The sequence below is a fragment of the Arachis duranensis genome, chromosome 3, assembly GCF_000817695.3.
Source record: "Arachis duranensis cultivar V14167 chromosome 3, aradu.V14167.gnm2.J7QH, whole genome shotgun sequence".
NCBI classification, from domain to species: Eukaryota; Viridiplantae; Streptophyta; class Magnoliopsida; order Fabales; family Fabaceae; genus Arachis; species Arachis duranensis.
Window position 1 is genome coordinate 42,056,730 of NC_029774.3, and position 16,168 is coordinate 42,072,897.

Consider the following 16,168-nt stretch of genomic DNA (forward strand, 5'->3'; position numbering starts at 1 on the left):
TTAATTCATTACTTAAAAGATTATGAATTATTGACGGATTTTAGAGACAGATTTAACTGGTTTGTTAGAATTTATGTACACAAAATATATTGACGGATTTGATAATCAGTGGTCAAAATATTGTCAATAAAGTTTTTATTAAGGGACGAAATTCGTCAATAATCTGAAATCTATTGGTAAAAATAAAAATTCCGTCAATCAATCTTTTTGTAGTGAACTGTCTTTTTGTTTTTATAGTGACGTTTTTATTTCCCAAGTATATTTTTGTTAGATAGCAAAAGGCTTAAAACCTATATTATAAACTCTACACATTGAGCACGTACTACATTTTTTTATGTTTTAAAAAAATTCATTAATAAAAAATGTATCAAAAATTACATAAAATATATTAAATAAATACCCTAAATGTAAATAAAAAAAAAGAAAAATTGTATGACCTAATTAGTAATGATATGAAAACATTAATTATTTGTATTTTTCATCTTTTGGCTACAAGAGTTTCATTTGCGCATGCAACCTATGATTAAAAAAAAATCGTTATTTTGAGTTGTTTTCGCTTGACAAACAAGTAAAGCTAAGTATATGGTGTTTGGGGACCCCATAAAATCCAAAAAATATCATCATATATATAAAGCTAAGCAGCAAAAGATAAATAAATTTGTGTGTTAGTGAGATGATGCTTCTATACGGGTCCTTATCTTAATATCAAATATTAGATTCCTAAAATCACTACTAAAGTGAAAATCACTTTTTCAAATAGTAATGTTTTTAATTTAATAAATTTTTTAATTTTATTTTTTGTAGAGAAATATTTTGAGAGTTGGATTTCTGTGACCACATAAAGAAGGAGAAATGCAAGAAGTGGGTGATGACTAAAACAGAATCAAAGAATCTTTTAAAAAAAATTAAATTTTGCGAAAGTGATTATTCCATCAGTTAAGAATTACAAAAAATTGAGTAATGTCAACTCTAACTATTGTTGATGATAATGTCGGAGATAACATAAAAATTAATGACAGATTTTATGTTCTATTTTTTATTTTTATTACTATGTCTATTTATTTTATCATATTGTGTTGGGCTCTTTTATTAAAAAAAAAAAGTTAATTAGGAGAAACCCAATAGTTCTCTCTATGGTCCTAAATGCTTAATTAACATCAAACATGCATATATGGTGTGGAAGCTACTATCATGAAATCAAATAATGAAATATAATCCAATAAGTGACAAAAAGCCATGGATGCATGCAATGTGGTGTCACCCACATTTCGTGATTAAAGCTAGTGTGTGTCGGTGTACATGCTTATCGTATCACCTTTTAAATAATAAGTTTATAATAATAATAAGAATAATAATATAAAAATTCAGGTGTAATCAATTTTACGTAAAATTGATAGTTGAAAAAAACATAGGGATCAAATTATGAAAGAAGCTAACCATACTTAGATCGAAGAAGAAGAAGAGCATGGTGGTATGATCGATGAGAAAAGGCTTAAAGAAATGGGAGAAAGCGAAGTCGGTTCAGAAGAGAGGCACAAAAATAGTGGCAGCAACGAACGTTAGGCTGAGCGTCGAGGACGAGGCGCATCGGGATGACCGGCAGAGGTAAGGACGGTGTCGGTGGGAGGATGCAGCGGCCTCGGTATGGCCGACGAGAAATTCAGTGACGCGAGGTGAGAACCGGAAAAGATGACGGTGAGTTTTGGACGTGTATTGAAAGTTACGATAAGATTAGAAATAACCGTATATAATGTGAATGGATTTAAATATTAATATTAATTTTTAAATTTTAAAATTTGAAATTAAATAATTAATTAATGATCTAATTTTTAATTTTAATTTTACCTTTTTTAATTTATTATACATAATTAATATTGGTTTCTAATATTTTCTCTAAATAATTTGATTGATTTGACTAAATTTTATTTAGCGATTCTCAATTATTAACTTCACGTGAAATTAATTGTACCGGAATTTTCACTTAATAATAATAATAATAATAATAATAATAATAATAATAATAATAAGCTCTTAGAAAACATTTTTAGTGTTTAAGTGAATAATGTCCTTCAAGTCCAACATTCTCATCTGACTCTCAGAAGGATTGTGTACGAGTAATTCATAATTAAATTAAAAATGATACTATATTAATTCTAATCTTGTTACTAATAACTACTTGCCTTCTTTTTCTCTTTATCTTTTCAATTGTTCCTTTCTCTCCGCCTATATATCAAAATCAAAGGTGTAATTCAATTCTTGCGTAGAATGGCAAGTAAAATCAATTTTCCAACATAGCACTTGAATAGTTGAATTGAAGCAACATATGGACCCATTAGAATAAAATGATCAAACGAGTCAATATTTTCCACCGGGAAAAAAAAAATTAATTAGTTTCTATCGATAAAATAATATCTAGAGTAAAGGATTATTTTTATTTTTAATATTTTGTTAAATTTTAATTTGGTCTATAATGTTTCAAATACCTTATTTTAATTCTAACAAGTTTTAAACAGATTCAATATTTTTCTACGGTTAAATTTGATTTGATTAATTAACGAATAATTTTTTTTTTACATTAGTGAGAATTAATAGATCAATTTACTTACTATTGAAATTAAATATTATATTAACTATTAAATATGTTAATTTTTCGTGTCAAATTTAAGTATTTAACTGTGAAATAATATTAAAATTTTAAATTTTTTAAAACTAAAATAGGATATTTAAAACACTAAGAATCAAATTAAAATTTAACTTAAATATTGGAGATTAAAATAATACTCTATCGAATATTTATCAAATTAAAATGGCTCGTATATAGTGTCAAATGAGCAAGAGTTGTTGCATCAGTGCCCAGGTGTAGGGTTAAATGAACAAAGGTTGTCCGCATTTTCGTGAACAGACGAGAATAAATAACCTAGTTCACAAAGAAAAAGGTAAAGGTCGAGGTAACAGAAGGTTGAGATTTGGGACATGGAATATAGGCACTCTAATAGGTAAATCCATGGAGGTGGTGGATACAATGACAATGAGAAAGATAAACATCATGTGCCTACAAGAAACAAAATAGGTTGGTGCGAAAACTAAGGAGTTGGATACTTCCGAATTCAGACTTTGGTATACGGGAAATGTGAAGAATAGAAATTGGGTAGGTATTATCGTGGATAAGCAGTGGAAGAAGGATGTTGTGGATGTCAAGAGGGTGGGAGATCATATCATCTCTCAACACAAGATAATGTTTTGAGAGGATCTCGAGAGTTTGGTCCTAGACATAACTGCGGGAGATAAGATTTTTTTATGAGGATATTTAAATGACCATGTTAAAAGAGAAGCGATTGGGTATGAAAGTATTCACGGAGGCCATGATTTTGGGGTGGTCAATACCAAGGGTAACTATTTTGGACTTTTTCTCAACTTTTGATCTCCTCGTCGCAAATACATGATTTAAAAAGAGAGATGAACATTTTATAACCTATAAGAGTGACATGACAAGCTCTCAAATCGATGTCTTCTTGTTGAGGAGAGTCGACCAAAAGTTTTGCGTTAATTGTAAAATTATTCAGGGAGAGAGTTTAACAACACAACATAGGATGCTTGTCATGGATTTTTGAGTTGAGCAAAAATTGAGAAAAAACATCATATGAATAATCCAAGAACTAGGTGGTGGCAGATGAAAGGTGAAGAACAAATAAGTTTCCTAAGACGGGTAGAATAAGAGGCAAAGTAGGGTGGAAACGGAAGTACAAAAGAGATGTGAAGAGAGATGGCAGAAGTTATTAGAAGAATAGTAAAAGAAAGTTTTGATGAATCTAAAGGGATATGACAAAGAGACAAGGAGTCTTAGTGGTGGAATGCGAGGGTACAAAAAAAGATAACGGCAAAAAGGCATGCTTTAAAGAGTGGTCTTTGTGCTGCAATGCAGATAATTGGAAAAAATATAAGGCGGCTAAGAAAGAGATAAAAGTGGCTGTAAGCGAAGCAATAACAAGAGCATATGAGAGTCTCTACCAGTCCTTACACACGAAAGAAGGAGAAAAATGTATATATAGAATCGTAAAAAACCGTGAAAGAAAAATAAGAGACTTGGATCAGGCTTAGGGTATAAAGGATAAAGACAGGGAGGTGTTGGCTCAAGAGGAGAAGATCAATGAAAGGTGGAAGAGCTACTTCTACGAGTTATTTAATGAAGAACAGAAGACTCTACCGAGCCTTGGTCGGTTATGCACAAGAGAAGAAGATCAAAACTTCGACCACTATCGAAGGATTCGAGACTTCGAAGTTAAAGAGGCTCTAAAGCAGATGAAAAATGACAGGGCAGTAGGACTCGATAATATCCCGATTGAAGTTTGGAAGGGTATTGGAGAGAAAAGCGTCAGTTGGTTAACCAAGCGTTTTAATGAGATTTTAAGGTCGAAGAAGATCCCAGATGAGTAGAGAAATAACACCTTGGTACCTATCTACAAGAATAAAGGGGATATACAAAGTTGCGAAAACTATAGAGGGATCAAGCTCATGAGTCATACCATGAAGTTATGGAAAAACGTGATAAAATGGAGGCTGAAACAAGAGACACAAGTAAGAGAACCAATTTGGTTTTTATGTCAGGCAGATCCATCACTGAAGTGATATACCTATTAAGAAGGATGATAGAGAGGTATCGTAATAATAAAAAAAAGTCTACATATGATATTTATTGATTTGGAAAAAGCGTATGATAAGGTGCCAACGGAGTTTTATGGAAGATTTTAGAAAAGAAGAGAGTAAGGATCGCATATATTCGTGCAATTAAAGACATGTATGATGGGGCTGCAACTAGTGTGAAGACTCAAGGTGGTGTGACAAAAGAATTTTCTATTGGTATAGGATTACACCAGGGATCATCTTTAAGTCCATACATTTTCACATTAATCTTGGAAGTACTCACAAAACATATCCAAGAGCCTGTACCATGGTGCATGCATTTTGCCGATGATATCGTTCTTATGGGAGAGTAAAGGGAAGACCTAAATAAGAAGTTTGAGTTATGCAGAAAAACTTTAGAAGTGTATGGTCTACGCATAAGCCGTAGTAAGACAGAATATATGGAATATAAGTTCACATGCGAAAGGAAAACTCTAATATAGAGGTGAAGATTGGAGATAACATCATACAAAAAGTTAAGAGTTTTAAGTATCTTGGGTGGATCATACAGAATAATAGAGAGATTGAACAAGATGTAAATCATAGGATCCAAGCAGGTTGGTCAAAATGGTGGAGTGTATCTGGTTTTATATGTGACAAAAAAGTGCATTTAAAACTTAAAGGTAAATTCAATCGCACTGCTATTAGACCGGCTATATTTTATGGTATAGAGTGTTGGACAGTCAAAGGGGAGCACGAACATAAGCTAAGTGTGGCAGATATGAAGATGTTGAGATGGATGAATGGTCATACGCGATTGGATAGAATAAGGAATGAAGATATAAGAGAGAGAGTTGAAGTAGCTTAGTAGCATCTATTATGAAAAAGATGGTAGAATCGCGTCTTAGGTGGTTCAGACATGTGAGAAGAAAACCGACAGAACACCTAGTCAGGATGGTGGATGAGATAGAGGATGAATAATGGGTGAAAGATAGAGGAAGGCCTAAGAAGATTATCCATGAGATGGTCAAACGAAATTTATATGTAAACGATCTCTCTATAAATATGATAGAGTTCAATAGCGTCGTTTGATTCATATAGTCAACTCCACCTAAAAGGAGAACGCTTTTTTGTTATTGTTGTTGTTGGGTAGAGGAATAATTTATTATTTTCACTGTTTAACTAACCAATTTAATTTGATTAACTTAATAAATAAAGATCCCCATTACATTACTTCTTTGTTGCATTGCAAGTAATGCCCGACTCCAGAGAAAAATTATTACATTAAAATATTCACAAGGCATTATAATATTATTATTTAATATTTCTAAATATCTTATGTAAATAAATAAGTATACAAAATACGATGATGAAAATTAAATATTTTAGTAATTTTTTTCAAGTATCAAAAGTGCCATTCAGTTGGATTTAAAAATTATTCTTGTAAACTACGTCTTTATTATATTACGGACCCACCCCTCACGAGGACCCTCGCATGCTAATATTATATTAAAATAATCAATCCTCCATCTTAAGATCTTAATTAATTATTAATAAGGTAGGTAAAACCTAATTAACTACCCTAACTAAGCAGTTGTGTATAATCATGTGGGCGTGCCTCTATATATCACTACTTCGGTTTAATTAATTAATAGAACCTATACTAAGAGAATTTTACTTTTTAAAGGGATCCAAGATCAATTTGGTTAAATGATAGGTAAATTTTCTTCTAAGAAGATTTAAATGTGTGCTAATAGTGTGTATATATATATTGTGAACATAAAATATAATTTACTAAATTAATTATTATATATTTATATATATTTGAGTAAATTAATTTTTTTAACCATGATATATTATTTAAATACTGACAATTTTAACCATTAAATAGGTAAATTAAGTTAAAAATTATCACAAATTGAATTAATTTGATACAAGTACAAAAAAGTTGGATAAAAACTAGCATCGATGGTAAATATCAAATTTTAAAAATAATTAAAAAATACTTTATTTTTACTGACAAGATAAATGTAAGCAATTTTAACTTAATTTTATTTATTTATTTTTGACAACGTTTTTATTACCAACCACATAAGTCTCGTTATTATTATTATTATTATTATTATTATTATTATTATTATTATTATTATTATTATTATTATTGATGACGGAACAAAAAAATCGGTAATATTTGTTCAAAATTACAAATATATCTATTTTGGAATTTTTTGTCAAACTTACACAATCTTATATATATTAAATTAGATGGAAACTCAGGTGCAGTCGACTTCACGTGAAGTTGATATGTGAGAACCGTTAAATAATTTAACTGATTTAGCTAAATTTTCATCTTATGATTTTCAGGTATCAGTTTCACATAAAGTCGACTTCACCTGAATTTTTACCTTTAAATTAATTTACATCTTCTACAATTAGAATTGTTCGCTGCTAAATTTTTATATTAAAAAAATAATAATTTAATTTATATATTTATATATGTTGTTTTATATTTTCTCAATAAATAGCCAATCGTTAAAATAACCAAATATATTATAATAAAATAATTGAATATAATTTAGTCCAATAATCAAATATTTTTATAATAAGGTAAAACAACACTTTACTTTGTAGTAAAACAAGGTAACCAACCAACCATCCTCTTTTTCAAACCCATGCTACATCTTTTATTTTCATCTTTGACTGTGTTTTATTTTTATTTTTTTTTTCTTTTTGGAAAAAAAATGTTGCACCATGATTTAGGGCTTGCTTAACGGCAAAAACTAGCCAATAGGAATCCCCCAAAGAGCATAAATCAGGGAGCAAGTGGGTCCCACATGTTTAAAATTTCTCTTTATATATACACCTTCTACTAAGTACTTCTTCTTCATTCACTTCTCTATTTTCTTCAAACCCAGCATCAACATATACATTATTGTTATTATGATGATATCAAGAAGCATTCTATTCTCTTTGGTTTTCTTGGTTTTCTCTTTTCTCATCCCTACCTTCATTTCCTCTTCCCCTGTCCAAGACCCTGAATTGGTAGTTCAAGAGGTGAATAGGTAAAATAACTAAATATATTTATATATAATGATCTACTTAATTCTTCTCCATATATATGTTAAAATATTTTATATTATATGCACATACATTGTTTATTATTATTATTATTATTATTATTCACTTTTAAGTGTCATTTTTAAACTAAAAATAGAATTTGTGTACCAATAGTATTAATTCTAAAAATGATCTTACAATATAAAGTAACCATGTAATATATATCTTAGATGATATAGCTACTAGCTTGCATTCAAATTCAACCTTTTAATTAAATCAGTACTTTTTAGATTTGTATTATTATGGAGATTAACCTATAGTAGTATAGTTCTAATTACATGTGCAATACATAACTTTATATATACAAGTCAAAAGTAGTTAATGTACAAATAAAGGAGTGAATCTTAGTTAAAGTAATTTTATTTTATTTTTATTTTTATTTTATCTCTTTTGACATGACATTATGGTTTGAATAATTAAGAAACAACAAAAAGATGCAATTTTTTTTCTCTTATGGCATGTGGGTATATAGTAATGTGTATGTACTTTGGAAAATGACATTGATGCTTAGTTTTGTTTTCAATTTTTTCAGGCAAATCAATGCCTCCATTGCTAGGAGGAGCTTGTTAGCTAGTGATAGGAGAAACTTAGGGTACCTTTCATGTGGAAGTGGCAACCCCATTGATGATTGTTGGAGGTGTGATCCTAATTGGGAACAGAACAGACAGAAGCTAGCCGACTGCGCAATTGGGTTCGGAAAGAACGCAATTGGTGGTCGAGATGGTAAGATTTACGTGGTAGATGATTCTGGAAATGATGATCCAGTAAACCCTAAATCCGGAACCCTACGCCATGCAGTGATTCAGGATGAGCCGTTATGGATTATATTCGCTAAGGATATGGTAATCACACTGAAAGAAGAATTAATTATGAATTCTTACAAGACAATTGATGGAAGAGGAGCTAGTGTACACATTGCTAATGGTCCATGCATAACTATACAATATGTGACAAATGTGATTATACATGGAATTAACATACATGATTGTAAGCAAGGGGGGAATGCTATGGTGCGTGACTCTCCTAGGCACTACGGGTGGAGGACCGTATCGGACGGCGATGGCGTGTCGATCTTCGGTGGGGCCCACATTTGGGTGGACCATTGTTCATTGTCCAATTGCAATGATGGGTTGATTGATGCAATTCATGGGTCCACAGCAATCACAATATCTAACAATTACATGACACACCATGATAAGGTTATGTTGCTTGGTCATAGTGATGAATATACTCAAGACAAGAACATGCAAGTCACTATTGCTTTCAACCACTTTGGTGAAGGTCTTGTTCAAAGAATGCCAAGGTAATTACTTAATTTAAAAGATTTTAACATTAAATTGACATAAAATATCTAATTAGAGAGGAAAATAATGCTCGCTTATTTGAATAATATAATTTGAATTAGGTTAACTACAAAAATGTTATTTGTAGTTTCGTACACTAAAATCAGCAACTAAAACCAGTCACTAATGTATTTGTATATAAATACATGTGTAGTTTAATTTATTTTCAATGCGTATGTATTTCTATTTCAACATATATTTTATACTAGTGACTGACTTTAGTAGCTGATTTTTGTGTACACGTAACATAGTCGAAGTAACTATAAGAATATAAAAATAGTATAAAAAAAGTTTATTTTCTTCATTTACAGGATTTAAACTTAAGATATTATTTAAAATTTAAAATAATAAAATATATATTATTTTATATTGAATTTGTCTAACTTGTGTTGGAGTTTTTGTCCAAATATAGTAGTAACACCTTTTGCAATTCTAAGTTCTAACTACATTTATAGTCTCACCCAATAAAATCCACTAAAGCTAAATAAAAGAAGAGAGAAGAAAAAAAAGTTGGAAAAGTGAAAATGATAGAAATTTATGAAAGTGGGGGGATATGGGTGCCTTTAAACTTTGTCAATATCCCTCTTAATTAATTACCATATGGGACCATATATATTTATATTGCATATGCATGAGTTGAAATCAAGTTTGAAAAAATATTGGTGGATTTTTTATATTACTTTGTAGGTGTAGGCTTGGATACTTCCACGTGGTGAATAATGACTATACCCATTGGGAGATGTATGCTATTGGAGGAAGTGCTAACCCTACCATTAATAGCCAAGGAAATAGATTTGTTGCACCCAATGATAGATTCAGCAAAGAGGTAATTAAATCAATTAACATTATTATTATTTTTTTAAACAACGTAAATAATAAATAAAAAAACTAATTTTAATTTTAAAATTTAAATTTAAAATTAATTAAATTTATTCATATTTAATAAATCTGAGATATAATTTATTGTTCATATTATTTACGATCTGCATTATTTACTAATCGAAATTGTTATCAAATATGACTATTGTTGAGTTAGATTGGTTTTATATAGTAGTAGTTTTTATATCACATAAGTAGGTATACATGTACATTTTTTCTTATTAAATAAGAAGTTGTTAATCTTTTTTTAACAATTCAGAATTTTCATTTTATACTTTAAAGTGTTATTTCTATTATTATTTTATATTAGTCCAATATAAAATTCACACATCATCATTCAAGAATAAGATAATATAAATTGATATAATATTTCACAAAAACAATTACACTAAAGTTTTTTTAAAAGAAAAATATAGTAACATATATGTAAAAAATTCAACTAATCTTAAATCTTAAATTTGAAACCCTCTATAAAATGAGAGTTAAAAGTAATTTTATGATAATAAAAAAATTGAATAATATCTAATTAATTAAAACTGATTGGTTTTGTATATTTATTGATTGATGTATATATGATGAAATAATGAAGGTGACAAAGCATGAGGATGCAGCAGAGAGTGAATGGAAGAATTGGAATTGGAGATCAGAAGGGGACATGCTTGTTAATGGTGCATTCTTCACAGCTTCTGGTGCTGGTGCTTCTTCAAGCTATGCTAGGGCTTCTAGCCTCAGTGCTAGACCCTCTTCTCTTGTTGCTTCTATTACTACTTCTTCTGGTGCCCTTCTTTGCAAGAAAGGTTCTCCATGCTGATCATCATCATTATTCTCAACAATTAATTCATCAACCAAAATTGTTATTTATTAATTAATTAAGAGTAAATTGATAAATAAATCCTGAAAATTTATATTTCGAATAAATTAATCTCTAAAAAAATATTAATAAAGTTTTTTAAAATAGTAGATGTGGACACACAACTTTTAAATTAGTCTTTATAATTATGGTAGAAAATCTTAGTTTGAATTAATTTGTCCACGTTTATTATCTTAAAAAATTTTATTGATATTTTTTTTAAACTAATTTATTCAAAATATAAATTTTCAGGGATTTATTTATTATTTTATTTGTTAATTAATTAATAATTAATTTGGTTGCTTACCTTGATCCATTATTAATATATATACATGGTATATAATTTCCCAAGAAGTAAAGGAAATTATATATTAAGAAAATATATATTTTGTGAAAGAGAAAAAGGGAGGGGAAATTGAAGAAAAATGCCTATATATATGGTCAATTTGGATTTGGATATTTTACTTTTTATTTGATTTTCATATCCTTCCCCTTTTTTTTTCTTTTTTTGGTTTTTGTTGTTTAGGGTTGTTTTGTAATGTTTGCTTTTTTTTCTCCTTTCCTTTTTTGGGTTTTTTGGTAATTTTGTCATGATTACAACCTCCACATGTTACTCTTAGAACCAAATGAATTAGTTTGGAGAATCTCGATGGTGTCTAAGAGAAAGAACAAGTGTTGAAGAGTTGATATTATTGTTATCATCATCATCATTATCAATTATAATATAGTAGAAAATTTTCATCTCTCTATGTTACAAACTTACAATCTCTTCCTTTTTCAAAAAATTAATTAATTAAGAATTATTAGTTAACCTATTTTTGTAATCTTATGTTATATTCTTCCATTTCCCAAATTATCCCTCGTTCTATGACTAAGAATATGAATAAGGTTAAGGCTTGTACGACATTATATTATTATTATTATTATTATATATATAATAGAAAATTTAATGTGATGTAACGCAAAAACAACATAAAATAAAATAATTCAAATTAGACTTTATTGGAGTAATCGATATATAAAGTTCAACCACCAAAATAACTGTTAACTAATCAACAACAGAAGGGTATAAATAAAGTAGAAATTGATGTACTTTTTTTTTATAAATTATAAAGGAAAAGTCTAGGGGACCAGCAGTTTTGTTGAATTTTGGCCAGCATGTAACCAGCAGAGGAAGGTGAGTCATTGGATGAAATCTCACACCAATCTCATACCATCAAATCATCATTGATGGCTAGTTGATGGCTAACAATCACAAAAATTACTGGCCCCCTAGCATTGCTCAATTATAAATATGATCACCAAAAAAGTATAAGATTTGTCTATAAATAAATATGATCATGATGAATAAATTAAAACAATAGTCACCAACAAAAAAAAAAAAGAAGAAATTAAAACAATAACATTTAATTCGTATGGTTACTTCATCTAATTAACAAGAAAATGACATTGAAATTAAATGTTAATTTGGGGAAGGAGAAATTTTTTGGAAAAATATTTACCATGAGGTCTCTCACATGATACTTGTACTACAATATATATGGCAAAAAAAAAAGTTTAATTTTGATATATTGATAATGTAAAGTATCTTACATAATCGTGTAATATAATATCTATTTTTTTGAATGATTATTCATGCGGTTAAATGACATTATGTAATTAAATGCATGTATAAAATTATTTTATACTAACAATGCATCAAAATTAAATTCGAAAAATATAAAGCCAAACATATAACGCTTGGTTTTTAAAACTAATACTCAATTAAAGAAAAATTGTATAAACAAGCATAAAGCCTATATTTTAAATATATCCTTGAATGATGATAGTACAAAAACCTCCAAAATATTCAAACATTTAACAAGGGAAAAAATTTCGGTGGAATAATGTAAAAGCTTAAAATAGGAGGGGGGAAAAAAAGCACATTGGGTGCATCACTATTTAGTGGATCTTCTTTTGATGTATGGAGGCATTTGATTAGATTGTGGTTATATAGGTGAAAGATTTACATTGGAATACCACCACAACTTTGACAAACTTTGTTTCAAGAGTTTCTTTAGTTTCTTTCTTTTTTCTTTTTTTTTTTAGTATTCTTTCACTTTCTTGAGTAATGAGAAATATTTTTTTTTTTGAGAAACAAAAGGAAAATAGAGTTTATTGTTTATAGTATAGTAGCAACAATACTTGACCAAATCACATGCAATCAAAATAAATGGACACTTCAATTCATTTCCATTGAAACCGGATTGAGCTTTCTCACATGGTGGATCTTGATTGGGAAGGATACCCGTTTATACTAGTTAGGGTTTATTTATATTATTTATGTGTTGGAAAAAACAAGAGAAAGAAAAAGTGAACTAATTAGGAAAAGAAGCTTCTGAATGAATGGCTCTATGCATTGCACATTATGAGTAGTGGATAGTGGTGTTGTTATAAGCTCAAGAATTTTCATGATTACATGCAATAGAATAGAATAGAATACATATATATCTATGATAATTGCTTTCTAAGTTTTTCTATCCTTTTCTAAAAAAAATAAATAAATTAGGATTTAAATTAAAGTTTAAACGTGCGATCTATTTGATTAATTGAGTGATAGACAAATTCTCTTAACAACCTTTTTAGTATATTCCAAAATAACAACTAAAATTTATATTTTAAAGACATAAAATATAAATTTATTTATTTTTATATTTAGAGAAATAATTAAAGTTGTGTGTTTTTTAGCTTCACTTAAAAATTGAATAAGACAAAAAAAAACCTATAAAATATGGACATTTTATTGAGTTGTCATATTTGTGTATTTAATATTATAAAAAAAACAGCAGATAGCGACGAATTTTTAGCGACAGTTCTCAAAAATCGTTGTTAGATGGAAAATGGCGGCGATTGTTGTGCGGATTAGTGAAGGATTTCCAACAGCGTATTATTTTATGGCAATTATAACAAAATTGCCGTAAAATGTTAATTTTGCGACGATTGCTACAGCAGTCAATACAAGCTATTATGTTAATATTTATTGACACTCGTATGATACATGTGTCTTTTATGTCTATCCGTATTTAATTTTTCTGGCTGAAATCTTAGGTTATTGGGTATACATTATATATAATATAGTCATTATATTATGATTATGCGTAGGGTTTGTACAAGTTTGAATTTTGGTTCCCTTGCGAATTCTTGCCGCAATCAAAGGGGAACTCCATTTTTCAAAGTACAAATTGGAAGCCACGTTGGTGTAATTACAAATTAACGTGACAAAGAACATAATGAATTGAAGTTAGGTGAATGTTGTAGGTTTTAACTTTACTTTTAGTTTAAAAAAAGTACAAAAAGATTACTTGTATAAAGTCAACAAGTTAATTATGAAACTGTAGCTTATCGTACTTTGAGGTAAATAATTCAATTTTAGGAGCTAAATTCACACTTTAATTATTCCTATATTATAGCTTTTAAGATTTGATCTTGTATTATACATAATATATAATATTTAATTTTAATGTATAAAATATTGTCTTACTAATATAGTTTAACTTGTAAATAGAATACTTAAAATAGTAATAATAATTAATTAATTAATGCATAAAAACCCTAGTAATTAGGCCTCGGTTAGATTTGTTGCTTACTTTTCCCATTGACTATATCACATACACCTTCGAGAATCCATAAGCATTGAGGATGAATGGTTAATATAGTCCATGAAAAATAAATTATTTTTTAAATTTGCTATTAAAAAATTTTATCCATTAAATTAATTTTTTAAAAATTATAAATTAATTATATTTATCTTTTTACACTCCACTAACAGTTTTTGTTAATAATTAATAATGTGAAATATTAGCTGACATTCTGACAATATTAACATATAGATGCATAGTTAAAAAAATTTATATATATATATATATATTTTTTTACCAAACCAAAGATAAGAAGACTCAAACCTGTAACCTCTCAGATGAATATAGGAAGATTTGAACCTACAACTTCTTAAATGAGTATGACAAAGATTTTTTATACCTAGAGATAGATCATACTTAGAGAATTATAAATTTGAGTAATATCCAAAATCAAATTAAGAAATCTTTAGTTGAATACTTAGAGTTTTTTTAATAAATTTTAATTATTAAATTAATCTTCAATTTTTATTTTATTAAACAAATCTATTTTTATGTTATATATTTTCGTTAGAGGTTAACAGAGTTCAACTACATGAAGAGATCTGAGAATTAAAAAAAAAGGAACATTTATACTATTTTTTTTAAATAAAAACCAACATAGTGATTGATTTGGTTAAATTATTTAACATGAGAATTTGACGTAAATATTTATTTATCTAATGGAATAAAATTATAGATTACAACCGGTTTGATAATCAAAATTTATTAAAAACTAATGTTTTTTACTAAAAATTTCTTATATACTAATTCCAATATTATTGTATAAATTTAGTAAAAAAAAGGTTAAATGTGTGTAAAAGCAAAATCTGATTTGTCTGATGTAATTTAATTCTAGCTCATCACTTCAAGAGTATGTAACAACTAACATATATAATAGATTCATTCCAACAAACAACCACTCACCGAATCCAACTAATTATTTCAATGATTATTATGTGCAACTAAGCATGGATGGTACCAATAAAAGTACGTACCAAAAACTAATAAAATCTTAATGGGCCCATTTGGGCCCTTCAAGTTTGCTGTGTTAGTTATAATATGGTGAAATATGTAAATGAGTCGCACATTGTTGGTAGCAAAAGTGGTTGCTCTCTTTAATGTTAAAGCTTCTCACAGTCTATCCCATTCTACTCAAATTGACTTGTTACAAATCTCATATATATATATATATATGGATTAATACTCAAATTCGTTTCTGAAAGATCACTTATTCTTTAATTTAGTCCTCAAATGATTTTTTTAGTCATATTAGTCCTTGAAAGATAAATTGTAAGCCAAATTAATCCTTCCATTAGTTGGATGATGACGTGTCACGTTAAATGCCACGTAGCAGGTCAGTGACACGTGGCATGCCACGTGGCAAGTCAGTAACACATGCCACATGTCACTTGACATATAAAAAAGTTTTTTATAATTAAAATAGTCCTTGAAAGTTTAGACGTAAGTCATTTTCATCACTAACATTTAAAAAATTAATCAAACTAGTCCTTATATTATTTTTTTATTTTTTCTTCATAATATTAAATTTGAAATATTTTTTATACTACTAATTTTAATAGAAATGTAATTGACAAACAAAATATTAGTAATCGTATCTTTTCTTTTTAAAAATTTTTTCAATAAAATTATCTCTCTCATTTAATTCTTCTCAAAATCTCTCTTATTCTTTTCTATTCTAAAAC

The 16,168-nt window shown here is 28.3% G+C and overlaps 1 protein-coding gene across 1 annotated transcript; it reads left to right on the top strand.

Moving 5' to 3' along the window:
- Positions 1 to 7,524: 7,524 nt before the first annotated feature.
- On the top strand, positions 7,525 to 11,552 carry LOC107478873 (probable pectate lyase 5). Its single transcript, XM_016099025.3, has 4 exons — positions 7,525 to 7,682; positions 8,270 to 9,040; positions 9,768 to 9,906; positions 10,549 to 11,552. Exons 1-4 carry the CDS (start codon positions 7,561 to 7,563, stop codon positions 10,768 to 10,770), a joined length of 1,254 nt encoding a protein of 417 aa, XP_015954511.1. The 5' UTR covers positions 7,525 to 7,560; the 3' UTR covers positions 10,771 to 11,552.
- The last annotated feature ends 4,616 nt before the right edge of the window (positions 11,553 to 16,168 follow it).